General features: G+C 42.3%; 1 protein-coding gene across 5 annotated transcripts in view; it reads left to right on the forward strand.

Moving 5' to 3' along the window:
- The window catches only part of KIF26A (kinesin family member 26A), a 102,448-nt gene extending 80,324 nt beyond the window's left edge, over positions 1-22,124 (forward strand). For 4 of the 5 annotated variants that reach the window (XM_049828342.1, XM_049828340.1, XM_049828343.1 and 1 more), the window contains 11 exons: positions 5,681-5,890; positions 7,857-7,950; positions 8,429-8,691; positions 8,948-9,131; positions 9,430-9,589; positions 11,305-11,467; positions 12,015-15,399; positions 18,919-19,109; positions 19,566-19,586; positions 19,999-20,149; positions 20,693-22,124. In XM_049828342.1, coding sequence (XP_049684299.1) covers positions 5,681-5,890; positions 7,857-7,950; positions 8,429-8,691; positions 8,948-9,131; positions 9,430-9,589; positions 11,305-11,467; positions 12,015-15,399; positions 18,919-19,109; positions 19,566-19,586; positions 19,999-20,149; positions 20,693-20,868 — 4,998 coding nt within the window. In that variant the 3' untranslated portion in view covers positions 20,869-22,124. The remainder of the gene's footprint in view (positions 1-5,680; positions 5,891-7,856; positions 7,951-8,428; positions 8,692-8,947; positions 9,132-9,429; positions 9,590-11,304; positions 11,468-12,014; positions 15,400-18,918; positions 19,110-19,565; positions 19,587-19,998; positions 20,150-20,692) is intronic. The other variant, XM_049828341.1, reaches the window with a different exon arrangement.
- The last annotated feature ends 4,915 nt before the right edge of the window (positions 22,125-27,039 follow it).

A 27,039-nucleotide genomic window follows, 5' to 3' on the forward strand; every position in this document is an offset into this window, starting at 1 on the left:
AATATATGGGTTGTAGTAGACAAAACTGCTAGCTTGCCTCTGGCCATCAGTCTCACATTCACATCTTGCTGTCAGAGAGTTGCTTTGAAATTTGGGTTTCACGGCTTTTTGGTCTGTCATCTTACTTTTTCCAAACCTGCTTTCTGGCACTGACATATGCTTGATGTTCTGCACTCTTGACCAGTCCTGAAGCCAGCCCGTTATTTTGGTTGCTGTGACTCCTCTGTCCTGTTCTCCTCAACTGCAGCTGGTTCCGTATGCAGGGGGAGGTCTGGAAATCACGAGTCCGCACAAAGGGGGCATGTCGGGCTGGCGCTACTGGAGAAGGTCACAGCATGGGAATGGCGACGGCCGTGTGGCGATGGGGGAGAAGGTCCCTCCTTGTGACACCTACGTGTGAAATGGTGTAGACAGTAGCAATGGAGGAGGAGGGCTGCAAGAGGAGGAAGAGCCAGGATGTACAGCCCTGAGTTTCTGAGATATTGCAGTGTTTAGGTCAGAATTGTTAAATATGCATCTAGGTTTGACTTTCTTAAGGGTCAAAGATGTCAAGGTCTAGAGTTTTGGCTCAGGGCTCCAACAAATTACTGAAATTTGAGTGTACTATATGGATCTGTGGTTCTCTACTGGTGTCATCAGGTGTTTCTAAAACTGTATGGGTTTAGCCCCAGTGTCCTCCACATAGCCATTGTCCTCTACACAGGGGACTTTTTTTTCCTCCTCTCTTTTTTTCCCAGAAATCTGCCCTTTTCCAGTTTAACTCCCTTTAAATACTTTACGTGTGCATAAAATTGTGGTATGATTTTTGGTTTTATGTTTCAGCATCCATCCACTGGGTTTGCCATTACATAGCTGGAGCAAAGGAATTCTAGCTTGCAGATGTTTACTTTTGTAGTCTTTCTTTTCCCTGACTTCCACTGTAGGCTGACAGACAGATAAACTTAAAAAAAAAAAAAAAAAAATTCTTGATTGCTATGAATCTCTCTCCCAGCCTTGCCAGTGAAGGTTAAAATTACACACGTTGTTGTGCTGGGCGGGCCTCTGACCTTATGCCACCCATTTTTAGGGCTTTTCCAAATTATGTGCTTGTTTATTTATTTTTTAAATTCTTTATCTTTTAATGGCATATTTAGGATGTATTTGGCATCTTCTTTTTCCAAACACTTTTGATTTTAATAGGGTTTCCTTCGGCAATTCTGCTGACGTCCTGGTTCCTGCAGAAACATGAATTTGGAAAGTTCAGTAGTGGAGTTTTAACCCCCAGTGTACAAAATCCACCAGATTAGAGTCAGTTAATTAATGAGATACTTCAGTGGTTTGCATGATTTAGGCTGTCTTCAGGCACTGAGAAAAATGTTAATAATGTGCAAGTATTGTGATGTCTGTGTTTCTTTTATTTTTGTTTGAAGAAATTGAACTCAAATACAAACCTATCCTCTTTTTCTATCAACATCCTGATTAAAATGGAGCCTCTATCCAATATTCAATATCTGTATGAATGTCTATGTACAAATCCTTGTATCCGTGATGATGATAAACTTCCATTTGTAATTATCTTCCTTACTCTGCATCTTTCTGTGACATTGAAGAAGAAATACACAAAAGGGGTTTAAAAAAGGAGTTACTAAATATCCCCAGTTCTAGCAGGAAGGGTCACCCCCATCACAGGATGGATGTGCCACCTTAACTCTCCTTAAGGAGTCTAAAAGTGGTCAGGGCAGAGATGCCCTGAGTCTGAGATGACTTTTCTGGAATCACCATATTTGTATTGTCTTTCCTTTCTTGTGTTCTTTCTCTTTCTCTTCCCCTCCCTCCACCCCACCCTCACAGTCCCTCATTGCCATTCCTTTAGCTCTCTTCTCCCCCCCCCCCCCCCGCCCCGTTCTTACTCTTTTAGACCTGTCTTATTCTTCCATTTCTTCATTCATTCTCCTCTAAATTCCTTATCTTGTGTTTCTTTGTACAAGCGTTACCTGTAGCTGGTACCGCTGCAGTCGGAACTGACCACCAGAAGGCTGGCCGTATTGTTCAATAACTGCCCACAGAGGGTGTGATCCTGAGTGGGCCTGAAACATATGTGATTGCACTTAATCCTAGTAATTCATTTTCATAAACAAATAAAAGCATTAGAGTGTAGTGCGAGTATTGCTGCTTTGCTCCCTAGTTATGGGCCAAAGTTTTGTCAAGATTTACAGGTTCCCATGTTTTCTTGAATCCTCCCCTCACTGCAAGCCCTTGTATCTGGATGATTTCCAGCACTGCACATTGCTATCTCTACAGGTGAGCGTGCCTTTTGTATGAGAACTAGATAAAGAGACCCAGGAGAAGATGCTTTTCTCTTCCCCCTCCCATTTGTCTTGAAACTTCCCTTCCACTGTAAAAATGAAGGTGACCCTTGAGGCCTGTTAATTTTTGGATCTGATCTATTGTAGGAAGCTATTTTAGTATATTTCTGCTTCAGAGAGGTGGTCTCAAAAAGCTGATTTGATACACAAGGTTTTTCTGGGGGTGAAGCCATCTTTGTGTTAGGGGGAGCAATGCTCTGGTGGAGTAACTTGCTGTTTAGGTCACGAGTAAACCAATTTTCCTCTTATCCAAGCTCTGGCTGCTATAATCTAATAATAGGTGGAAGAGAGAACATAAAGGACTGTTTAGAGGAGTGCTTTGAAAACAGCATATATTTTAAAATTCATTTTAATCAAGTGATCCTGAAGTGGGCATTTGTACTTTTTTTTTTTATGTGTGTGTATATATATATATATTTAGGTGGGTTTTTGTTTTTGTTTTTGTTTTTTTTTTTCCCTGAGGGAGGTTATTTTTCTGAGCACCTTGGTAGCATGTCAAGGTTGAGCTAGCAGGCTAATACACAAAGCTGGCTTCATGGAGCTTTTATGGGGAAACAGCCTTGAATGTGTCACCTCTGATGCACTTTGTTTTGAAGCAGCTGTTTCATTTATTCTAAGGTTCGCTTATTTTCTGGGACTGTATTTTCATATTCATATCACTATGAAAGGGGAAAGAAAAGAAAAGTGTTGAAATCAAGGGACTGCTTGAAGTCAATAGGTGGAAGAATTTGCTGCTACCTTTGGTAGAGCCTCCTGCAGTGTTTACTGGAGAGGTCAGTTTTTTCTTCACCTCTTTGTTTGGAAAAAATGTTGGGGAAAAGCTTTTATAGCCTCTTTGTGGAAGATATTTTCTGTGAGGATGCTTGACTAATTGTGCAGGGATGTCTGTGTGCAGCTTAGCCCCTATAGAAACGAAGAGCTGGAAAAATGAAACAGTTGAGGACCTAAACGAAATCTTCAAACTACCCACCCTCCCGAGTTGATAAAGGCAGGGACAGTTCAGCACGGTGCTTACTGCTGCAGCCAGCCATCTGCTGTGGATCATCCTGACTTGGGCACTACATTTCACTGCACCCACTGGGTGCAGGTGTGGATACCGTCACCTTTTCATCTTACCTGATATGAAGGGGAGTCCTAGAGGGTGGCTGAGCTTGTTCTGGTCTCTGTTCATTGCCTGCATTTCCCATGTTGTGCTTTGCTGAAGCAGTTTTTCAATTTTGGTTCTTCCTTTGCCATTATTTCTCTGGATACAGGAGTGATGGGGAGATGCTGACTGCAAAGTGCATTTTTTTGTAAACACACAAAGAATGTGTCAGTGTAGTAAGTACACACCATTTTATTGACATAATGTTCTCAGAACATAGTAAGTAGGAGTCAAAGTGTTCTGGCAGATTTAAGGTTAAATTTAGCAACAAAAAGTTACTGAAGAGGAGGATCATTCTTTATCAGAGATGCATGTTTTCCAACCCAGCTTCCCCATGCAACACCCAGCTCAGGGCTAGAGGTGGGCCTGACTCATAGAATCAGAATCATTTTGGTTGGAAAGGACCTTTAAGATCATTGAGTCCAACTGTTAACATAGCGTTGCCAAGTCCGCCTCTAAACCATGTCCCTAAATGCCACATCTACATGTCTTTTAAATACCTCCAGGGATGGTGCCTCAACCACTTTCCTGGGCAGCCTGTTCCAGTGCTTGACAACCCTTTCGGTGAAGAATTTTTTCCTAATATCCAATCTAAACCTCCCCTGGCACAACTTAAGGCCATTTCTTCTCATGCTATCACTTGTTACTGGGGAGAAGAAACCAACACCCACCTCACTACAACCTCCTTGCAGGCAGTTGTAGAGAGCGATAAGGTCTCCCCTCAGCCTCCTCTTCTCCAGGCTGAACAACCCCAGTTCCCTCAGCCGCTCCTCATAAGACTTGTGCTCTAGACCCTTCACCAGCTTCGTTGCCCTTCTCTGGACACGCTCCAGCACCTCAATGTCTTTCTTGTAGCGAGGGGCCCAAAACTGAACACACAGTATTCAAGGTGCAGCCTCACCAGTGCCGAGCGCTGCCTCATCAGCAAGCGACCGTGTGCTCTGTCTTTGGAGGGTTCACCTGGCAGATTTGCAGCAGAGGGGTTGCTATCTGTCACTCCCCTTCCAAATCAGGCGCAAGTGCTGTAAAAGAAGTGGGTGTTTTGTGGGTCAGCAGTTGCGTTGCAGAAGGAGGCTCTTCACCCAGTGAAAGTAGGTGGTTAACACTGGTGCTGTGAAAGTTGTCTGCTAGTTGGATAAGGAGGTAATACTGTTTGTTGTTCAGCTTGTTGTTGAAACATTTCACACTGGCCATGGAAAGTCACTTTGGCTGAGCATTGCTTTCTTTTTAAGTTTGATCTGCTGGGCAGTGCAGAGTTGAAGTTGTGCCTGTAATAGTCATTTACTTCAGTGCAAGGTGTATAAAACACGCTGGTTCTGACCTGGGAGCATTTCATAAGGATAAATGGTCGTAAGCGGGTTTGAGGCAGTATTTCACAGTTTTTCAAAGTAAAAGTATGATTTCTGGGAAGCTTAAAAGAGGCAGGTGTGCAGCCTTTGCTGAACTTTCGTGAGACCCAGTCACTTAGCACCCATAAGCTGCTTTGGAAATCACAGCCAACATGTCTGAGCTCTCTAACAATGCTGTCTTAAAATGCCATGTGTAGGAAATCAGCATTTGCAATGCTGCAGTAGAGATGTACTTTGTGAGTGGTTTCTTCTCAAGCTTTTTGACATTTTGATGGGGGTTTTTTCCTTCCCTTCTTTCCCATTAAATCTGCAACTAACCACCAAAGAGCCTAGCAATGACAGCGTAAAGGCATCTGCCTGGGAAAGCTACAAGAGAAGCACCTTTTTATTAGAAGAATTTGATAAGGAATTGAAAGTTTCTAGATTTAGTTCAGTTTGAATGCGCTAGGTGTCTGAGACTTTTGTTATTCAGACTGATTTTCAGAGTGGATTGGTTTGTGCTTGCAGTCACATTGAGTACTTGAAAGGTAGAAGACTAGTGTTTCCTTTTCTTTAGGCATGGTATTACACCTACCTGCAGATCAGACATTTATAAATTGAAATGGTAAAACTGGAACAGAGTCAACTGAAGGGACAAAGTGCACCTTTAAAAGCTAGTTCAGTGAAGACCCCAGGGTGGAAACCAGGCTGGAAAATCTGGCTCTGGTTTTGTCCCACGGTTGTTCTGACACACCTGAATATTACAAATGAATGTGTCATGGGAAGGGGAGTGGGTTTGGGAGGAATGCTTTGCATGTGCTTATCTGTAGCTGGGAACTCAAGTTGTTGCTTTCTTCTTGCAGGTGAAAGTGATGGTAAGGATTTGTCCCTTTCAAGGAGCACATGAAACATCTGAATCCATGTCCTTCCTAAAGGTAGACCCACGAAAAAAGCAAATCACGTTTTATGATCCAGCGGCAAGTGGGCCTTCCAATGCAGGTCACAGAAGAGGCATTGTTGCTGTCCCAAAGATGTTTGCCTTTGATGCGGTTTTCCCCCAGGATGCTTCGCAGGTACTGAAGTCACTCACAGAAACCTCCTGAGTCTTCTCATGGCCACTGCATTTGATTGCCTGAAGAGTTCTTTCTGTTTCTGGGGAATTTTATTTGAATGAGTTGCCTTAATGCCTGGAAAATACATGGTAATTAATAGACAAGTGGGTAAATTCTTACATTTTCAGTTTAGTCAAGATGTAAAATTAAGGAATAATAGCTGGGGAGATGGATTTACCGGCTAAATTATCTTCCTGCATTTTCTCTTGTTAGAGAAAGACACACAGCCAATTTGAAATGCACTTTTCCATCCAGTTAGGTTTTAACCCATTTGATGTCACTGAAATAAAGTCCTTCCCCACTGCTTTCAATGGGAAATGAACATGTGTTTAATGTTAAACTAAATGCTGTTGTTAGGAGAAAAGATACAGCTATCCCTGTGGGATTGCTATACTGAAACAGTTAGGCAGCTTTTATATTTTCCTCGCCTTTTCCAGTTTGTTTATACTGTGGTTTTGACTGATTATTTTATCTTGATGGTTGTGCTGATGATGGTGCATGCCTTTTTTTTGGCCTGCAAAAGGGTATATTTGTGCAGTAGTAGCCTCAGACCTGAAGCTTGCTACACAGACAGGATGGCTGGTATTTGAGAGGATTGTGGGCTGCAGTATATTCGGGGAAGGACATGGACTCATGGACACCTGAAATTTCCTTCTGGGAAAAATCTTCAGTTAAGAAAAAAAAATCCTAGAACAGTTTTAAAAAGAAGAACAAATTCAGCAGCATTTGAAGTGCTGAAAAAAATTAGGGTGAAAAATACACCACAAAACATCCAAGGTCAAAACGGTATATTAATGTTGAGAAAACATGACAAGATCTAGTTCAGAATCCCACCCTCAGATCTCCTCCTAGGATTTTGTTTAATTTTTGGGGTCCCAAATGAGAGATACGAAAATATCTATTAGGTCCAAGTTCCAGCCAAGTACTAAAGATGTACACACATCAGTGCCTAAAGCAATGGTAACAACATCAGGAGGCTGTTTTTAAGATCCTGCATAAGCTCAGATGGCGTCTTTGTGTAGAAATATGCAACAGTGATCTCAATATTAGTCCGGAACTGGAAGTGGCATTTTCTTACTTGTGTTGCCAGCCCTGCTGCAAGGTGGCCGGTCACAGCCTGCTTCTCTGCTGGTTTTGGCACTAGTCCTTCAAGTTGTTGACTCCTGGTTTGGCTAGGCTCTTGCAGGTCCTTGTGGTGGGCCCGTGGGGTGGCCTGTTTGTGGTGTTTCTGGGTGATGTTGGCCAGTGCAGCCACGTCTGTGCAGGTGTTGTTGCTTGAGGCAAGCTTACTGCCATGCACCTGCAAACAGAGCCTTATCATTTCACTGTAGTTACATATTTACACCAACCCTCTCCCCTGCCCCCAGTTGCTGTATTTAATAGATCATCTTATTGTATATTTGAAACCTTCACTGATGTGGATAAACTGGTTTTAGTACACTCAAACATTTTTGAAAGTTCTCTTTATTGATGATGATGTTTCCCCTGGAAGAGGAAAATGTGATACTATGAAATCTTATTCAGGGATCTTAATGCATTTTCTCCAGTATGAATGTCTTTCTAATTCCTGTGAGCACTCTTGAGTAGCTTAATTTCAGTGGAGTTGCTACTATTGCTGAATAGCCTTGGCTAAGCTATTATACCAGCAGGAAGCCTGGTTGGATAGCATTCAGTTTGCTACATTAGTCATAGAATCAATATTCCAAGAGAATTGGTTTAATAGAATTGAAAACTATTTTAGGCTGTAGTAACATATTTTATTATTTTTTAAGATAGCATAGTTACTAAAATAATAGGACTGATGCCATAAAAATGGGGAGAATATTGCGCCTCAAAAATATTGAGTCATTCATTTCATTACAGAAGAATAGTAAAAACCATAGCAGTATATGCTCTTTTACTTATTTGTCTCCAATCTTTCTTTCAGGCTGAGGTATGCTCTGGAACAGTAGCAGAAGTAATCCAGTCTGTTGTGAATGGTGCAGATGGTTGCATATTTTGCTTTGGTCATGTCAAGCTTGGTGAGCTCCCAAATTCGTTACAGTTAATTACTATGTCAGTCTGGTAATTACATGCTGTCAGCTCCTGGAACAATAAACCTGGAGTATATGAATAGATTAGAATTTCTTTTTAATTAGCTTTGCAAACTTATCATGGTTTATTTCTACACTGGGATTGTAAGTTTTAATTTGAAAAGGTAAAATGTAACATCAGATTAGCTTATTCAAGATCAAGTTTATATAGATGCATTGTGATGAAAATCAAAAGATCAGAGATGTTTTTAATGTTAATTTGCTGTGGGTCTGAGTTACAATAATTGCAAAACTAATTGAATAAATAGTAATGGATTAATAATTAAATACTTTGCATTTTTGCATCTGTTCTTTCCCATTATCTGTGCAGCACATGGCATTGCATGTAATGTACAGTGGTGATATGAAGAGACACTGTCTTGTACAAGAAAGGTGAATTAAGTTCATGTTTGTCTTTTCATTCTAGGAAAATCTTTTACCATGATTGGGAAAGATAACTCCACACAAAGCCTTGGTATCATCCCCTGTGCAATTTCTTGGCTCTTCAAATTAATCAATGAACGTAAAGAAAAAACTGGGACTCGTTTCTCTATTAGAGTATCTGCTGTGGAGATCAGTGGCAAAGATGAAAACCTTAAGGATTTGTTAGCTGAAGTAGCCACTGGCAGCCTTCAAGACGGCCAGTCTCCCGGGGTTTATCTGAGAGAAGATCCAATATGTGGAACCCAGGTATAATGGATATCACAACATAGATTTTTCTGAGGCTGACTTTCTTCTGCTTTTTATTTGCTTTTATCTGACAACAATTATGACAACTTTTAAGACAGTAAAAAAAATTTATTGCTTTTAATTCATAAGCCCTTCTCCCATGGTGTACATATTTGTTTCTTTTAGTGCCCTAGAGATTTAGCTAGTTCAGCAAAAAATAATAATAATAAAAAAAATGCCCCTGTGCTAATTAGTCATTTTCTTGTTTATATTCAAGCTTCAAAACCAAAGTGAGCTAAGGGCCCCAACAGCAGAGAAAGCTGCCTTTTTCCTTGATGCTGCAATTGCTGCCAGAAGTACCAGCAAACCTGAATGCGAGGAAGAAGATAGGAGGAATTCACATATGCTCTTCACTCTACACATATACCAGTATCGCATGGAGAAGAGTGGCAAAGGAGGAAGTATGAATCTTCTTACCATATTGTTTATTTTTAAAATACGTGGGTTTGGGTTGGTTTAAACAATAATTTGCAATAAACTTAAAAAGAAAAAATGAAGTGAACCCTCAAGCCAGCCGAGTCACCTTTAACTTTGGTAGCTGTGGCCAGTATCTGGTTTCCTTACTATTAATATTTAATTTGGTCATTATCCCATGCTGTATTCATTATTTTCCTCATTTGAATACATTTTGAATACCAAGTTTGGCTTGAGTCCATGCAAGAACGTGATGTACAATTGTTTTTCCCCTTTTTGTTTCAGTGTCTGGAGGACGCAGCCGTTTGCATCTCATTGATCTAGGGAGTTGTGAAAAAGTGCTCAGCAAGAGCCGAGATGGAGGAGGCTCTCTATGTCTGTCTCTCTCTGCCCTGGGCAATGTAATTTTGGCCTTAATTAATGGTGCTAAGCATGTGCCATATAAGTAAGTGAATTATTGTCTGCATTATCTTAAATTTGTGGCTGGTGTTACCTTAGCAATGAATTCCATCAACAATTTACTCTTTACTTAAGATGAAGTTAAAGGAAGTTCTGTCAGAGAGGGGCCTGTCTTCTTTTAGGGTCACTTGTATATTACAGATACATATATCTATTCATCTACCTGTCTATATGTATATATACTACACACGACTTTTTCAATGTCACTTAGTAATATGAAATTCTTAATTACATGGTCAAAAATTAGATGCATATTGGTATGTACTTAAGTTAGGTGAAACACTGGGGAGGGTTTGATTGTTGAAACAAGCAGGGGAAAATGGCCAAAATGTTTTCTTTCCTTCTATCGCCTCTTTGTTTCCTGGGTTTGGAATTTAGACCAATCTCAGCCAGCTGGACATTAGTGAACAATTTCATCAAAATTTCATAGGATTTTGTCTCCTTTTGCCAAATTAAAATATTGTATTGAAATTTCAAAAAATACTAGAAACTTTATCATGTATCGTCATCAAAGGTTGTTATTTCTGTATGCCTTTTTGGATGATACATCTTTTCAATTAAAAAAAAGAAGACTATCATGTTGCACATTTGTTTAGCCAAAGTGAACATTTAGGTTTGTTCCTTTGTGGAGTGTATTTGACAATAATATTATGTCAAACACAGCTGAGGGGAGCCTAGCGTAAAGACAACAGCCACATTGTAAACACCCTTACCAGAATTTGGCCTTCAGTCCTTAAATTTAATTGCCGCTTGTCTTCATGCATTATAACTTTGTGCCGTTATCAATCATGTCATTTCACATATTTATCTAGTGCTGCATCTCAAACAGGTGTTCTTTTTTTCTGTATTAGGCAGAAAGATAATTTCCTCAGGCTAGTTGCTAGATTTATGGATGGAGTAGAGGATGAGTAGGTTAGAATAGGGAAGGGCAGATCCTCGGCTTTTTCACCTACCATGGTTTAGTAAGCCGACATGACGGTAGTACCCACATGTTGGGCCAGCTTGGGGGGGTGATAGGAAGCAGCCTCCAGGGAGCCCTGGGGAGAGGTGTCTTGGAGACCAGAGGAGGACAAAATGTCACCTGTCTTGTCAGCTTTGCTGTCCATGGCGAAGGACTTGCATCGCCAGGAAAGCCTTCAGAGAGAAATTCTGCTTCCTATTTGCTATGTTAGAGCAGGGAACAGCAGGCAGAAAGGGAACTAGATTAGTTTGGGTGGCACTGCTTATATATTTCTGACATCTAACATTGTTATATTTGTTTAGAGATTTCTTACCATTTCTGTTGACTTATTTTTTTCTTATTATCAAAATTGTTTGCATAGAGCTCACAGAGCTTAGCTATCTAGTTACTAAGTCTGCTTAGCTAGAAATACAGCACTCATGAGCTTTTTGGGTAATATGAGTTAAACCTGAAATAACTAAACTAGTTATCAATCGTTTTACAATTGTCTAAGTAACAAATAAAATTACTTATCATACTGCAAAGGCACATGGAGATAAATAATTAAAACATTGGTATCTTTGGTATGTGTACATTATAGACACATTTTAAGTGTGGTGAAATAATAGCATATTTCTTATCTACATGTACCATACATGCATATATCCTGTGAGAGTGAAAGCACAGCTTGTGGTGTAAAAATCTGCAAAACAAGATTGTGATTTCTTTAAACCATCCTAGTGTTCTCATTTGTTAAACAGGGACAACAAGTTGACAATGTTGTTGAGGGAATCACTTGGGAACATCAACTGCAGAACTACTATGATTGCGCATATTTCTGACTCCCCAGCCAATTATGCAGAAACTCTCACCACCATTCAGCTTGCATCACGAATCCACCGAATGAGAAAGAAGAAATCCAAGGTTGGTTCACAAACAAGCAGAAATTAATTCATTTGAAAATGAGTTTTCCTAACCTCTCGGTGGGGGAACATGGGATTTCTCAGCAGTAAGAAGTAATACAAAATGCATAAAAGCTCAGGAGAGGAACTGACAAATGACTTGGCACTGAGCCATCATCCCGCCCTCAATCCTTAATCCTGAAATTCCCTTCTTTTTGTTCCAAACACGTATTCTTTCTTTGCTTATATGTGGAACTATCTCAAAAGGTCCTATTTCTAATAATAAAAAACAATAAGGAAGGAACAGAAAACTGTTGAAGAGAAAGACAATGCATGATATTGAATGGAAATTATCTGAAAAGATGTGATTGTTATATTACTCCTAATACAGTAAAATCTATGTGGCATGACCTTGTTATTTTGATTCGTACTCCACTAGATCTAGTTGTGATAGTATATACAAAGCACAGAGTATATAGCAAACCTGACCTTTTAACCAATTATATGTACATATATATACTTACATATCAATTAGTATTAATAACTTTCCCCTTATTGATCATTTTCAGTATGCATCCAGCTCATCAGGAGGAGAGAGTTCATGTGAAGAAGGACATGTCCGAAGACCTCCCCATTTGCGACCGTTCCACCCACGAACTGTTGCCCTTGACCCTGACCTTCCTGTCCTGAGTATATCTAGTGATCCTGATTATTCCTCCAGCAGTGAACAGTCTTGTGATACTGTCATCTATGTTGGTCCCAATGGTGCAGCTTTGTCTGACAGGGAATTGACAGATAATGAAGGTCCTCCAGAGTTTGTTCCCATAATCCCATCCCTAAACAAGAAGAGAAGTAAAGACAATTCTGCAATTGGTAGGAGTTCTGACAAGGACCATTTTAAATGCAACACTTTTGCTGAACTGCAAGAAAGGTTAGAGTGCATTGATGGAAGTGAGGAACCCATCAAATTTGCTTGTGGAGAAATCCCTGTTGTGTCCAATTGTAGTCCAGCCCCTGGAGGTACAGAAAATGCACAGTCTAAGCTGATAAAGGAAAAAATATCTTCTCCTTCTGGAGGATTTAAGAAACCAATTCCACAAGAAACTGCATCTCCCAAGAAAGGACATAACCTTTCTTTCCAGGCTGTTGCACCGAGAGGTGGCAGTGGCAATTGTCATGAAAAGAGCACACCTCACTTGAAAACAGAGCTTTCCAAGCCGCAGGGCAGAGCTGACAACAAAATAATGGACTCGATACTGGAGGGAGAGAGAGAGACAATCACCGATCCCCTGCAGTCCTCAAGGTGTAGCCCTTCAAGGAATCCGGAGCAGAATAAGGGCACAGCTGAATGTGTCATTAAGGAAAAGCTCTCGTACGTGAAGAGACCCTTGCCAAGTCCAGCACCACCACCTCCACAGCAGAAGGAGCATATCCAGAGCTCCAAAGCTGAGAATTTGGAGCTGGACAATAGCAACGCAGTTCGGACTCCTCCTGTGGGAATGAGCAAGCAGATGGGCAACAAACCTGAGCAAAACCCCACAGGAAGCACGTTCCTGGTTGGTAGCAATGCCCAGAATCAGTCAGGTGCGATAGAGGTACACAGCTTCAGGTCAGCATTCAGAGGGAAATGTTTTGATCGGGATATACTAACCACCACAGTGACTTTGCAGCAGCCTGTTGAGCTGAATGGGGAGGATGAGCTTGTTTTCACTGTGGTGGAAGAGCTATCCATTAGCGGGATTATGGATAATGGAAGACCTTCCAGTATCATTAGCTTTAACAGCGACTGCTCCCTTCAGGCCCTTGCATCGGGTTCGAGGCCAGTCAGTATTATCAGCAGCATAAATGATGAGTTTGATGCTTATACCTCACAGGAGACTTCTACTGGTGTAAATATTGATATTGTTGTGCCCTTTGCTAAGGATCCCTTTACCAGTAGCAGACGTTCCTCCATCAGTTCGTGGCTTAGTGAAGTCAGCATATGTACAATTGAAAGTGATGGAGCCCAGTCCAGTGACAGTTTTGTCGCACAGTCATCTTACGGCTGTAATAAGTCCGAGGAACCCTTCAACCTGGATTCATCCCATTTATCTGCCCCCCTGAAGAGTGCTCTGAACGACAGTGGCTTTTGCTTCTCTGAACTGGAGAGTGAGAGCTTGAGTTCCAGCAAGCTGTCCACAGGCATCAGCAAAAGCCCTCAAACCTCTGAAACTACCAAAGCATCTCAGATAAAAAGTGCTTTTTGTGTCACTGATCAGCCCATAAAAATAAAATTTAGTAATTCTCGCGATACGCCTGTGATAGAAACAATACATTCTAGTCTTCCTAGGAAAACAAAAACTACCTCATCTCCAATCCACAATAATACTGTCCTCAGTTATAAAGACCTGCAGAATCCACATGGTATATTTGAAGATCCCTGGCTGTTGCGCACCGATTATCAGTTGGAGGCAAAACCTGCAGACTCACTGCTGTCTCCAAAATCTCACGCGTTTGGTACTGAGAAGCAGCCAGGAAAAGCTGCCCAGTATTTTGGCGCAGCGTCCAGGCCAACGAAGTCACAGACTATGCTCGCGTGTTCGCAGAGGGTTGTGGATGGTTGCGAAATGGCCTGCAAATCCTCCAGTGGAGCAGCGAAGAAGTCAGAAGTTGCGATGAAGATGCCACAGCTGAAGAGAGGAGCCACTACACTGGGAGTGATGCCAGTGTCGCACGCTAACAGTACTTTGTCGGATGCCGTGACCCGAGGGAATTCGGATGCTCCCTTGGCCACTGGAAGCTTGAAATCGTCACTGGGGAAGAAGAGCACACCACAGAAGTCAACAATGTTGCCCAGGCCAGGTGGACCAACACCTCCAACACCTCCTATACGCAAATCGAGCCTGGAGCAGAAACCTGTTGGTCTGGGTAATGGTGGGGGAAAAGCCTCTGGCCTGGACTTTGCTAGAGCTGCCACAACAAAGGCTGAAGATGAAGCAGATTTGCGGTTGAAAGCTGGGTCTTACTTTAGCGAAAGTGCCAGCAGCAAAATGAACCTGAAGGGTGACCACTCTTTGCCCAAGATGACATCCAGCTTAAAGGCGAAGGCATCGAAGAGCGAAGCCGTGCACCGTTACGGGAGCCACATGTCCCTGGAGAGGTGTGACAGCCTGACGTCGGTTGGATCCAAGGCAAGCATGGCGAGGGAGAACGGGAGTGCCAGCAACAGCCGGGCAGGGCGCTCCGTCCCCAGGCTGGGGGTCCCCCCTGTTGCCTCCGGTGTGGGTTTACCACCACCTTTCACCACCCCTGCACCTGGTAAAAACAGCCAGGCAAAACCCACAGTGAACCAGAAGGTGCAAGTGAATGGGAATAAAAACCGGGGCCTCTCCGCCAGCGGGTCAAAGTCTCTCAGTTCCTCGGTCAAGTCCCTGACGCAGCCCACAGGGAAGGGCTCTGGCATGGCCCCCGGCGGGAAGTCGGCTCCCCGCTCTGTGCAGCCTGTCAGCGGCAAACCTGGCCGAGGGACCATCATGGGGACCAAGCAGGCCATGAGGGCGGCCAACAGCCGCGTGAACGAGCTGGTGTCAGGCGGCTCTGCCAAGGTGGGCCACTTCCGAGGCTCCACCGACTCCGACAGCGGCAACGACAGCGGCATTAACCTCAGCGACGAGAAGTCGCAAATCCCGGTGCTGCCATCACCGTACAGCAAGATAACGGCGCCCCGGAGGCCTCAGCGGTACAGCAGTGGGCACGGCAGCGACAACAGCAGCGTCCTCAGTGGGGAGCTGCCGCCGGCCATGGGGAGGACAGCTCTGTTTTACCACAGCGGGGGCAGCAGCGGCTACGAGAGCATGATTCGGGACAGCGAGGCCACCGGCAGCGCCTCCTCGGCGCACGACTCCATGAGCGAAAGCGGGATGTCATCGCCAGGCCGGATGAGGAGCCTCAAGTCCCCCAAGAAGCGATCAACAGGTAAGAAGTGAAGGGGAAGGTGGCCAGGTGTCCACTGGCGCTCCGCTGAGTCCCTGAGGATGGGGGGGTTTTCAGGGCATCTCTGACAGCAGAGGGAGAGGACGTTTGGGGGAGACTCAAAGCGGGCCGGTGGACTGCCTGCATGCGCTTGCGTGTGCACGCGTATGGCTGTTGCAGCAGCTACTCGTCATTTATTTCACTTCAAAGCTGCAGGTGTGACACAGGTGCTGCAGCGGAGAGGGCAGGAGAGGTGCCGGGTGCCCTGGGGCGCCGGCAGCCTCCTTGTGAGGGAGGAGGCAGCAGATGGCTGCCGGCAGACAGGAGGACGTTCCTTCCTCCCTCAGCAGGGTCGGCAGCGAGCGCGGCACCAGGGCGGCCCAAAATAGGAGGGTGTTACGGGTGGGTTGGGAAGGGTGAGGGGGCTGGGTGGGCACTGAGGAGCTTTTGTGAGGATCAAGTGAGTGTCAGGGAAGGCTGGTGAGAGAAGAGCAGCGAGGAGAGGAGCAGCTCTGCTGCCAGGCGTTTGTGAGGGAATTTCAGTGAGATGGGCTGGGACTGTAGTTTGGAAACAAGGGAATAGGCCTGGAGGGGAGAAGAATGTTTGTGAATTAATGAGGATTGCTGAATGTGTGTTAGATTACCCAAAGGTAAGGCTTAGGGGCAGAGCAGGAGGGTGCATACGTAAGGTGCGACGGCTCTTACGTTAATGGTACCAGCTAATTGCAAAATTATCGTATTGCACTGTAACAGTGTTTTTATGAAGAAATTTTAGAGTGTACTTGTGGTTACTATAAGCAATAGGAAATCGACTGGGGGAGTTGCTCAGAAGAGGCAGGTCTGGCTCACGTACTGTGCCAAGGCAGACATGTTCAACCACGCCATGCAAAGGTGGGCGTATGAAAGCCAGGTCCCCGTCCTGCTCTCCAGTGCCTTTCCTTATTGCTTTCGCAGGTGGTGCTCATGTAAGTGCCCCTAGTTGTAGCCAACTTCAAAATCAGGCTCACATGACTGCTATTACAATATTAATTTTTACTGATCTATGTTGAAGTCCTGTAGTATCGTAAAGAATCGGTGGCAGTCGGTGCCATGTAGCTAATGACCAGCAGGCTCATTCAGCAACCTAAGCATACTTGCTGTTGGAAATATAGTAGGAACTAATATCAGCAATGCGCTGAATCTGAGCTTTTGGTTGGAAAGCGGTAATTATTGCAGTCCCTGTAGACACCCATGATGCTTGATTCTGGCAGTAAAACCAAGGGAGTTAAACTGACATAGATCTCATGGTGCTTTCTGGTCAAAGCAACTGAGTTGCTTCAGCAGGTGATAAATTGTTTTGTAAACTTAGTGCAACATTTGCTGCAGTTCTCTCTCCATAGCATATCAACCTCTTAAACCTTTCCTACAAATCAATATTAACAGCTGTATAAGTTGCACACATATTGAGAAGGCATTACCCACTGATGGATTTGTATTTGTTTTTGCCCCAGGAAATGCTTATAAGGTCTTTAAAAATGACAAACTATTTCTTTTTGCAATTGAAATTGCTCTATATCAGTAAATTATGTATTACTTTTTTGGAGTGCTGTAGACTTCGAGGCAATAATGTGTTTTATACATGAAATGAGGTTTCCTAGGAAGTTCATGAAATATTTCTTACAAGAAATATTTGGTGCAGAGCCATTATTGGCCTAAAATATATTGTAATCTTTGCAAAGTGTTAGAGATTCTTGGAGAAGCTTACATTGCTTCAAACTGTGTTGGAGTCATGTCATCTCTGGATTTAAGGACAGATCCTACTCCCATATGTGTCACCGGAAACCTTGTCCCCTTATCCTTTAACTCCATCGTTGGAGAAATGACGTTGATCCTGACTGGTAAAGTGGAAGGATAGGAGGTTTGTCTGCTTAGTATATGTGTTTGACTGCATCTGTTCTGTGTCCTCCTTCAGAGGGATCCTGTTGTCACCGGAGTGGTTACAGGATCAGAGTTACAGCGGGTGATTTCAGCAGGCAGGACTGTAGTGGTGAGTCAGGCTAAATGAATAGGGCTTGTGAGAATGATGAACAGGTGTTGTAGAAGTAGAATCAAGTCTTTCCCTTTCCAAAACATTCCTGTTGTGATTGTTCTTGTTACTTAGAAATTAGCAAGGATGCAGTTATGAATTAGGGATGTTTTTCTTAAGAATATGTAAAGCAGGTAGCTCTCGAGGTATCTATGGAGGTGTGTTGCTTTGAGGGTACCTGCTGGGATTTTGTCTCCAATTCATGTAGAAGTTTGTGACAGGGCTTACCTGGCAGCCTTAACTTGCATTTAACTTTCCTGTAGAGGTCTCAGCCCAGAAGTTATTTTGGGAGCACTGTCCTCTGAGCAGCACTGTCTCATCTGTTTAATGTGCTCCCTTTTGTAAGAAGACCAGGAGAAATAAGAAACTCCATACCTCTGAGTTGGTTTTCAGTAAGAGGAGGAAATTGGGCACTAAATTTACTGTTACCAGTCACCCAAAAGCTGCTTATACTTACTGCTACCATGTGACATTGCAGCTTGTTTCTGGTGGCCTTCTGCCCTCCTCTTCACCTAGGGATTGGATTGCAGCCTTGTTAACATTGCCTGACCAGCTCTATGCATGGGCTCATCCTTGACACATGCAGTGTAAAGGTCAGCCTTTTAGAGAACGAAGAGAGACGTATCATCGCAAAACACGCTGGACACCAAAGTGCCAAGTCTTGTATACAGAAGTACCAGCGTTTTTGAAGGACATAAGTCAGTCTCTGCTTCATGAAACTTGAGCCCTAGCAGATGCGTCAAGGTGGCAGTATGCTGTTTGTCTGTAAATCTGGGAGCCCTCCGGCTGAGGAATTGGTGAATTTTGTCATGCTCTGAGCTTCTGAGTGCCGGTGCAAATGGGTGGCGATAGGCCCCAACATTAGAGGTGGCTCAAGTTGCAGGTTGGTTGATTGCTGCCTATTGAGTGCCTCCCAATTCCACAAAGTCATTGACAACTGCTGGTATGTAGCACCTTAAAGCATCGGTAGTAGTTCTGGAGAGAGCTGTTTGCTCTTTGCAAAGAGGTAGTACAATGAGAGGGATCTTAGATACCCTTGCTTGGCTTTAACTGGAGGAACAGGAGATTTCCAGATTTATCTGCCATTATCAGTATTGGTTTGAAATTACTCACTATCTCATTGCCATTGCAAGGTAATGAATACCATTGTAGCCCACCAAAGAAAAATTAATCCAGGCAAAATATTTTTGCAAGGAGAGAATAAAGAACTGATGCTCAAACATCTGCTTTGGGAGAAGAACTGCTGTTACTCCCATTCGTGAACCAAGTGAAACGTACTTTGTCAAGGCAGTAACTCAATTAGCAGCCTGAGGGTATTTTACTAAAAGGAAAAGATCAAGAAAAGCATTTCTTTCTAAGTATCCTGAGAACCTCGATCTTTCTTTAATTCACTGCAGTATGTTCTGCAGTCTGTCAGTCTATTACAGTCTGAGGATCGCTTGTCTTCTGTATTTTAGGCCTCCAGCGCCGTAGACTGATTCCTGCTCCGTTACCAGATGCTGCCTCCCTAGGAAGAAAACCCAGCGTCACTGGCCAATGGGTTGATCTACCACCTTTGCCAGGCACTTTAAAAGAGCCATTTGAAATTAAAGTTTATGAGATTGATGATGTGGAACGATTACAGCGACACAGACAAGAGGAAACTGAGGTCAGCACATATTTTACAACAACTGTAGACAACTTAAATTACAGTATACAGGCAGAGTCCTTGCCTGAATGCCGGAATGGTGTTCAGAAAATTGATTGCAATTAAAGCACTATAATTATTAATTTTACAATTCATATGTTGGGGTACCCCTAACACAGAAAATGAGAATGATTACTGTCTAAAATTAATTGTGTCTAACATGACTGATGGTGTAAATGGAAGTTACCAATGAATACATTATGAGAAGACTTTATAATCTTAGCCTGGCTGATGAAACCTTACAGGCTCCCTCAACTATAGGGTCATTAACTCTTTATGTAAATGACAGGATTCTATTAAATCAGGGATACACTGAGTTTAATTTACTTGTAATTGGAAACCACTTCAGCTAATTCTATTTTGGAGACCAGAATTCTATATTCTTCTGATGCCTTTTTCCCATTTCTTTCATAATAGCCTTTCCAGGATGTTGAGAAGGTAGGAATGCTTTTAAGAAAATAAGAATCCATATGTTTTAGGATTAACTATAACTCTAATGTTATTATTAGGCTGTGTTTATCATTTGCACTGCTTAAAAAAAATTCCTGTACAAACAGTAGTAATTTCAGAATGTATTAAGAGATGTCTTCTAATTCAGAGAAGTGCAACAAATGCTCAAGTGATGTAGCATGCTGTTCCTCTAGATTAGAATCCATTAATGTAAACTTCAAATAAAAAAAAACCACCACCACCCCCCCCCCCCCCCCCCAACCCACCAACCCCACAACCAAACAAAACAACCCACCTGCTAACTCTTACAAGTAATGAGCTGGCAGCAATTTGTGTCAAACTGTTGGAGGTCAGCTCATAACAGGCAAATTCATGAAATGGTCTTTCTGTGTCTTAAAAGGGTCTGATGTATTTCCATACCAAGCTGAAGATACTAGAAAGGCGCCAGCAGCGAATCAGAGAAGTAAAGGCAAAGCATGACTTTTTGAAAGAAGAGTTGGAAGAGACAAAGTGCAGGTTGATGATGGATCCAAATAAGTGGAAAGAAGACTGTAAGTATTTTGCAAAAACAGCATTATGATCAGCATGTAACAAATTTTCAGCATGTGAGCAGTCCCGCTGAAAAAGCTAAGCACTTGCTAAGATATTTTGCCTAATTGAACCGTAAAATACCCTGTGACTCCATTCGTATTTCTGTGATAAAGGATTTGTTCAGTGCTGAGTAGTACCAGAAATGAACAAAGAAACCCCTCCAAACCAACCAGAAGGGAACATCAAAACAATGCAGACACTAGCCGTGATGCTTGTTAATATTAAATATATATATAACCTTTTGTTATCCTTCTTTCCAAAGAAGGAAAAAAATGTTTCCATATCCATGTTATAGCTGGAGAAACTGAGGCATGAGATTTGTTCACTGACTGTGTGCTGTGCCTAACTGGAGCCTCAAGGGAGAGTTTTGCATCTGCTGAACAAAGTGAAAAAAATTTTCTTAGTTCAAGAGAAATAAAATTGTACTCTACATTATTGGCTCCCTTGTGATAGAATAATGTTTTGCTATGAGCTGTTTCTCTTACTAATTTTTTGTCTGACAGTTGAAGTGGATCCTGATCTCGATAAGGAGTCACAGGAGTACCTGGAGGCACTGGAACAAGTGACAGAGGAACTGGAGCAGTGTGTTAATCTGTGCAAGTCACATATCATGATAGTGACGTGTTTTGATATTGGAATAACAGATGCGCAAGATGGAGTAAGGGAAGTGGAGGTTTGAAGAGAGGTATTTCAAGGGACTGAAGGAAGTGAAGCTGGATTGTCCGACATGAAGAAGTAAAGAGATAAAGTAGCTGGGAAGTGAAGGAGGAAAGGTGAAGACTGAAAAGCAACAATGAATGTTGTAACAGAAAGAAACAGCTGAGGGATGGGAATGTTCATAAATCATTTGGTGCCTCAACGTGACCTGAACTGTACAAAGATAAAAGTAGGATCAAGTATTGCTTCTACCAGAGGGAAGCGAGGAAATTTATTACAAACCAAGATGTTAATTTACAAACAAACATACAATGGAAGTGCCTTTAAAATTAATTTGATTTTCATTTTTGTATTTGGTGCTAGAATTAAAGCCAGCAAACCTAAGCAGACCACAAAATGTATTCCTACGAAATATTTTATACTGTATAGTGTATTTATGACTATATGTAAAAAACAAACAACATTGTAGCAAAAGCAATAAGTAAATTATGTTTTCATACCTGAACTTGCCTTCTTGTTTCATAGAAAAGCTGTTTTATGTAGCAGAATTAAAATTGTATTATAATTGTTTTCTTGGTTAGGGTTCAAGATATTTTTATGAACATTTATCTATTGAAAAGGTGTATTATGGCATTTTGAGATGATTGTTTTACCTTCAGGTTTTGTATTATTACTTTTTCAGATCAAAATAAATGTTTGTTTTCCATTTTATATATACATATATAGATATATATTAACTGCTTACCTACTTCCTTGGTTACTAACCTCACTTATCACAGACCTGGTCTTTTTGGAGTTGTAAACTTAATGTGAGGAAGTCTACAAAGGGCACTGTGGTTTGGTTTTCTTTTTTCCTCTCTGACTGCAGGAATTGAGAATTATGTTTATTACCAAAACCATAAAACAAACAAAAAAAAAGGAACAAAAAGTTTTTGTAAATGTTAAGTTAGGTCCATATTTTTATATAGTTTTGACTATAAATATAGCATTTGCAGTTTGAACTTTTAAGACAAATAGTATATCTTTTTACAGTTTTTCTAAGGAAGGCAAACCCTCAGGATCAAGTTTATACATGCTGCATGAGATTTGTGCTTTTTTGAAGGAGGCCACTTAAGTGTGGAAACTATTGATAAATTGTTGCCAAACAAATACTTTTGAAAAGGTTTAATAGTGTATGTAATACCACATTTCATAATGGATCATATTTTCTAATCATCTTCCTTTTTATGGTTTTTTCAAATCCTTTGTACAAATATGTATTATAACAGCTTGCTTCAGTTTTTATCTGTGAATAAAAGATACATCTATTGTTACGGTTGCTTCTTGCTATGTGCGTGATTTTAATGTTCGGAAGAGAGCGGGTGGCCTGTGGTACACTGCATTAAATGTCACATTATATTACCTCTTTGCCCAAGAGAGATAACTGGGAACAGAGTTTTGACATTAGTCATCAGAAACCAATAGGGAGAGAGAGACAAAACACCAAAGGGTAAAATAAATAGCGATGATAATACTTAAATTCTCTTAGCACGTCATAGTTTACAGAACAAAGACCTGCGGCTCACGTACTTGTTTTCCCTGATGAGACAAAGCAATTAAAAATGGGTCTAAAAACAAAAGAAAACTTTAGGAACTGAAATCAAGCCCTGGGCCCTGTAGGTCCATCACAGCAAACGACTACATTCATTTCTCTCTGACGCTGCTGCGTTTGCTCTCTGGTTAGACAGTAGCTGTGCCTGGTCCTCAGCTCCCAGTGATGCTGGCTGGAGTAACTCCAGGCAGGTGTGATGTAAAGCTAGTGCTTTTAACGACATCATCTCGAGTATTCTCCAGCTGTGTGGCCAAACGGCCTGTAGTGGGTGAAATTTTCCTCTCCCTCTTTTTCTCTCCTTATGTAGCCCTAACAGTGTGGCATCCAAGCACCAAGTTCTCTTACCCTCACAAGAGGCCTGTGAGAGGGGGGTAAACGCTTTCCTCCTCATTCTGCAGCTGGAGAAGTGGGAGAGTGAGAGCAAGAATTTGATGCTTAAATATCTTTGTGACTTTGCATAGGTTACAAAGGGTGCCCTGCTCTTATCTACCTCTCCGTGGTTTATCCCTGGAAAAGGGTGCACCGTGTTTGCTTACTGACATTTGGCACTGCATTGGGTTGTATGTGGGGGAATGTGGCATCTAGAATTTCTAGAGGATCCCCTTGCTGATATGCTGGAACACAAGGTATATTTATTAAGTTGTAAGTTCCTGCTATTTTTACTTTCTGTATGTGTGCAGAAAGTCACAGTTCTTCCAAAGATGAAATCAAAACCGTGTAGTGATTCAATACATTGTGGGTTTTTTTCAGAGCAGGGATCAGATAAATAAATACAATCAAAATTAAAAAGGCAGCAGCACCCTGAGGGACAAATATTTCTTAGCAAAGGGGAAAACCTCCAAATGAGAGGGCCAAATGAGAATATATTCATGGGGAGCTCTGCGCTGTGGTGTTAGGTTTTGCACTGTCCTTTGGAGATGCACATCTTAATGGTGCTGCTGCGAAATGAGTTGACCTGTGGTAGCCTCTGAGTCCTGAGCGCGGCAGGGCTGGGCTCACAGTCTTTTCAAGGTAGCCTGTAACCCCCTCTTGAATGGACGCAAGAGGTTTTGTTTCTTTTATCTGCCAGCCACTTCATCCTCTCCTCAGAGGTCTTCAGTGTTTCTCCCCCTCTCTGGCAATATTATAATCCTCTGAAATAAAAATGAAGTCACTAATCATCCATCCCAATTTTTATAAACCTGACAATTTGTTGAGATATTCTGCTATATAGTGTTTGATGATTAGGCCTGCATCCTTTGATACTTTCTCCATAATTTCTAACTATGCTTATGTTTTCCACAAAGTAGCAAAAGAGACATTTCAGGGCTGCTTGGTTCCATGTCAACATGGCAATAGCATGCATATTAAATGCATTTAGCCTCTGGCTTGGTGACACAAAACAAGCCTGAGATGCAAAATAAGGTGAGGCACTGATGGATGAAATAGCAGACTTTTCCCTGTGCAAATGCTGTTCTTGGTAGTTGCGGATAGTAAATTATCTTTCATATCTCAAGGCCTCAGAGCCTGTAATATTCCTTTTGTTTTTGGTTAATTTTGCAGTTCTGTCCAGTTAAAATTTATACAAATATATGCTTTAGTTTATGATTCAAGCCCATTTTGCAAAATGCTTAATTACATAAGGTTACAAATGATAATTGCAAAGTTAAGCTGGTTGCTTTATTTCATTAATTTTCTATTGAGATTTAATGGTTTAAAATAGCCATTAAATTGCACACTTAAAGATGTGATCTCGTTGAGTTTGTTATGGTCTCAGATAAAACCTTAGAACCCCACTGGTGGTGGAGAACTGACTGAGTTACTCTTGGCAGGGCTAATTCACACTAGAATGTTTTCTCCCTTGGTTGCAGCTCTTCCCATGAAATCCCTTACCTTCTCCTTGCTGGGACAACCCTGTCTAGGTCCCTCGATGGCCCAGTTTACCAAGCAGCTCACATCACGCTTATTTCCCGGCAACAGGAAAAAATGTATGGATGGCTGCTGTTTCTTTAAACCAGTGCAATGGTGACTCTAAATAAAGCCTAAAGATTAAATTTCAGGAAGTGGAACATAAATTCCCTCTCCTTAAAACCCACCTCTCACCACGTTTCACTAACCGGGAGGCCAGAGGTGAGCTTGCCTGTGTGTGAGGGGCAGGGAGAGGAGAGGTCCCCACTGCCTCAGTCTCATGGTCAGGCATCTTTCGGGAAGAGATGAAGTATGGACTGGAACAGAAATCCAGTGAGAAAGCAGGACTCTTACCTGGTGACCAGGGACCCAGGAAAGGAAGGAGAACCTTGCATTCTGGACATGGTCTCCAAGCTTACTTTTGCATTTTCCCATCCAATGGTCATGGTCCAATATGTAAAACTACTCCTGGGAGGTGGGAGTTCAACTCGCTCGTCAGATTTTGCAAGTTGAATGGATGAGTCAGTAGCCGCTCCTGTAAGCTGTGCTTTTTGCTACCCATGTACTAAGCAGTGTACATCTACGGGTACGTTGCTAGAAGTGTTTGGAAATACAGTTATTACAAACATAGATTCCCTATAGAGAAATCAGATGGTGTGTAGGCAAAAACTCATTTAATGTATGCGTAAACCCTTTTTCCTTACAGTGCTTTAACTTTTTTCTGTACAGTGGTCTAACCAGTTCCAGCTAAGGCATTTCTAGGACACTCTAACTGTAGTATTGAAACATCAGTACTAAAAGAGAATGCAATAGAAATATGAGATTATTTGTTCTTTTCTCAGCATGCAGAAAGTGTTTCATTTATTTCTATTTCAAGGTACCCATGTATTCTGTTTCTAGTTATAAACCCACGTTTTCCAGTCACTTGCATTTTATTTTTAAAGCTATGTGTGGAACATAACTCCACAGGCAGCTGTTCTATATTGTGGCTATAGGCAGGGTTTAAGGCAAAAATGTTAGCTATAAGATGACCTCTGTATCAGATGTCCAAGATGGCAGAAGTGGACACAAATAAAAAATGGTGCCGTATTTGGGCCCCAATTCACTAGAGCACTTAGGCACCTGTTTAAGCAAGCAAGTAAGTGAATCTGGTTTGTATCCAGAAAAACACTCCAATTTTGGCTTATATCCCATTCACTTGGATTTTTTTGCTCCAGGGCTTCCTATGGTGTAAATTGCTTTAGCAGTGGTTCAGTGGAGTTTCGCTGACTTTCACCAGATGAAGATCCTGCTGAAAATATTTTACTTACCAGTGGTATTATTTGGGAGAAAGGAAAGAATAATTCTGTTGATGTGCAACGATATCACAAGCGCAAATTAGAAAGCAGAAACTGCCCCCCAGGCTGGTCCTGTTTGTAGCATCTCATGGCTTTATGCAGAATTTGACTTGCAGAAATCTGTTTGTGGAGCACATAGGATAAGACGTAACTCTTGACAGTGTAGATGTTCACAGAGATTTATCAGACCTGCAGAGGAACTGCCTGATGATGGGGTGTGTTTGGCACGACAGTAACCTTACAGCAGCTTACATAGGAGCCCAGTACTTCACTCGTTTCCCTTCCCAAGACCCTCTCCACGAACTGGGGGGGACAGCAGGAGCGTGGAGGCAAAAAGAGGGGAATCTTTCCGAGCAACCCACACAGGGACTCCAGGTGATGCATGCTTCTTCAGTGGCCTGGTTTTACCTTTTTTTTATATGTCTTTTGCTTCTGACTGTTGCATTCAGCGTGAGACAGGTCATTCCTGGGTATATTCCTGTGGCTCCCAGATGAGAGGGAAGGGCAGCTGTCACTTGGCTACATCTCACTGGGGGATAGACAGTAAAGAGATGCTCTTACAGCAGATAAAAATAACATTTCTGCCTTCTCTCCATTGCATGAACACTTAGTAGCATAATTAACTTTCTGTACTTTTATATTAATATATTCTATAGAGATTAGGACCTTATTCAAATCTTGGAGGTAAGGAGGCCTCTCTGAGACAGCGTTTGTCAGTTGATTTGTCTTCCAAGTGGCCAGCCCAGGACCTGGTGTGAGCCAGTACGGCTTCATTCTGCAAAGGTTTTGCTTCATTTATTATTTCTTTAACGTAAACATTTCTGTGGCAGCTTCCTATCAAGACTGGCAAAGGAAGGCAGCAGCACACGCTGTGCTGCCTGTTCTCCCTGGGACAGCTGAAAGAGCTTGTCCTGACTTTTGAAAGACCTGGTTTTGGAGCTTTGCTGTTGGCTTTAGTAGGAGAAGAACTAGATCATTAGGTAACTCCTGGCATCGCTGGTATTACAGCAATATTACGTGGCCAGAAGCAGCAAAGCCTTCGGTCCCAGAGTAGTGAAAAAGCAGGTTCATGCCTCCTTGTTATCTGGCTCTCCTACCCGAGGTCAGCAGATTGCCTTAGATTCTGCCCTTCAGAGTGTCAGGGACCTAATCAGGGCTGCGGAGCTCCTGACACAGCTCACGTGACTGTATTTAAAGCACATTTTAATTGATCTGACCTTGTATGGGAAATACCTTTGGAGTCCTAATGTGCTGCTCTCTGGGAGGCAGGCGCAGTGCTCCAGGGCACAGGCAGCAGAGAAATAAGCAGGCATTTTAGAGTTTGGCCTTTGACTGGAAAAACTGACTTTTAAATATTGGCTTACCGAGACCTTTCCCT

The sequence above is a fragment of the Accipiter gentilis genome, chromosome 25 (assembly GCF_929443795.1).
Source record: "Accipiter gentilis chromosome 25, bAccGen1.1, whole genome shotgun sequence".
NCBI lineage: Eukaryota > Metazoa > Chordata > Aves > Accipitriformes > Accipitridae > Astur > Astur gentilis.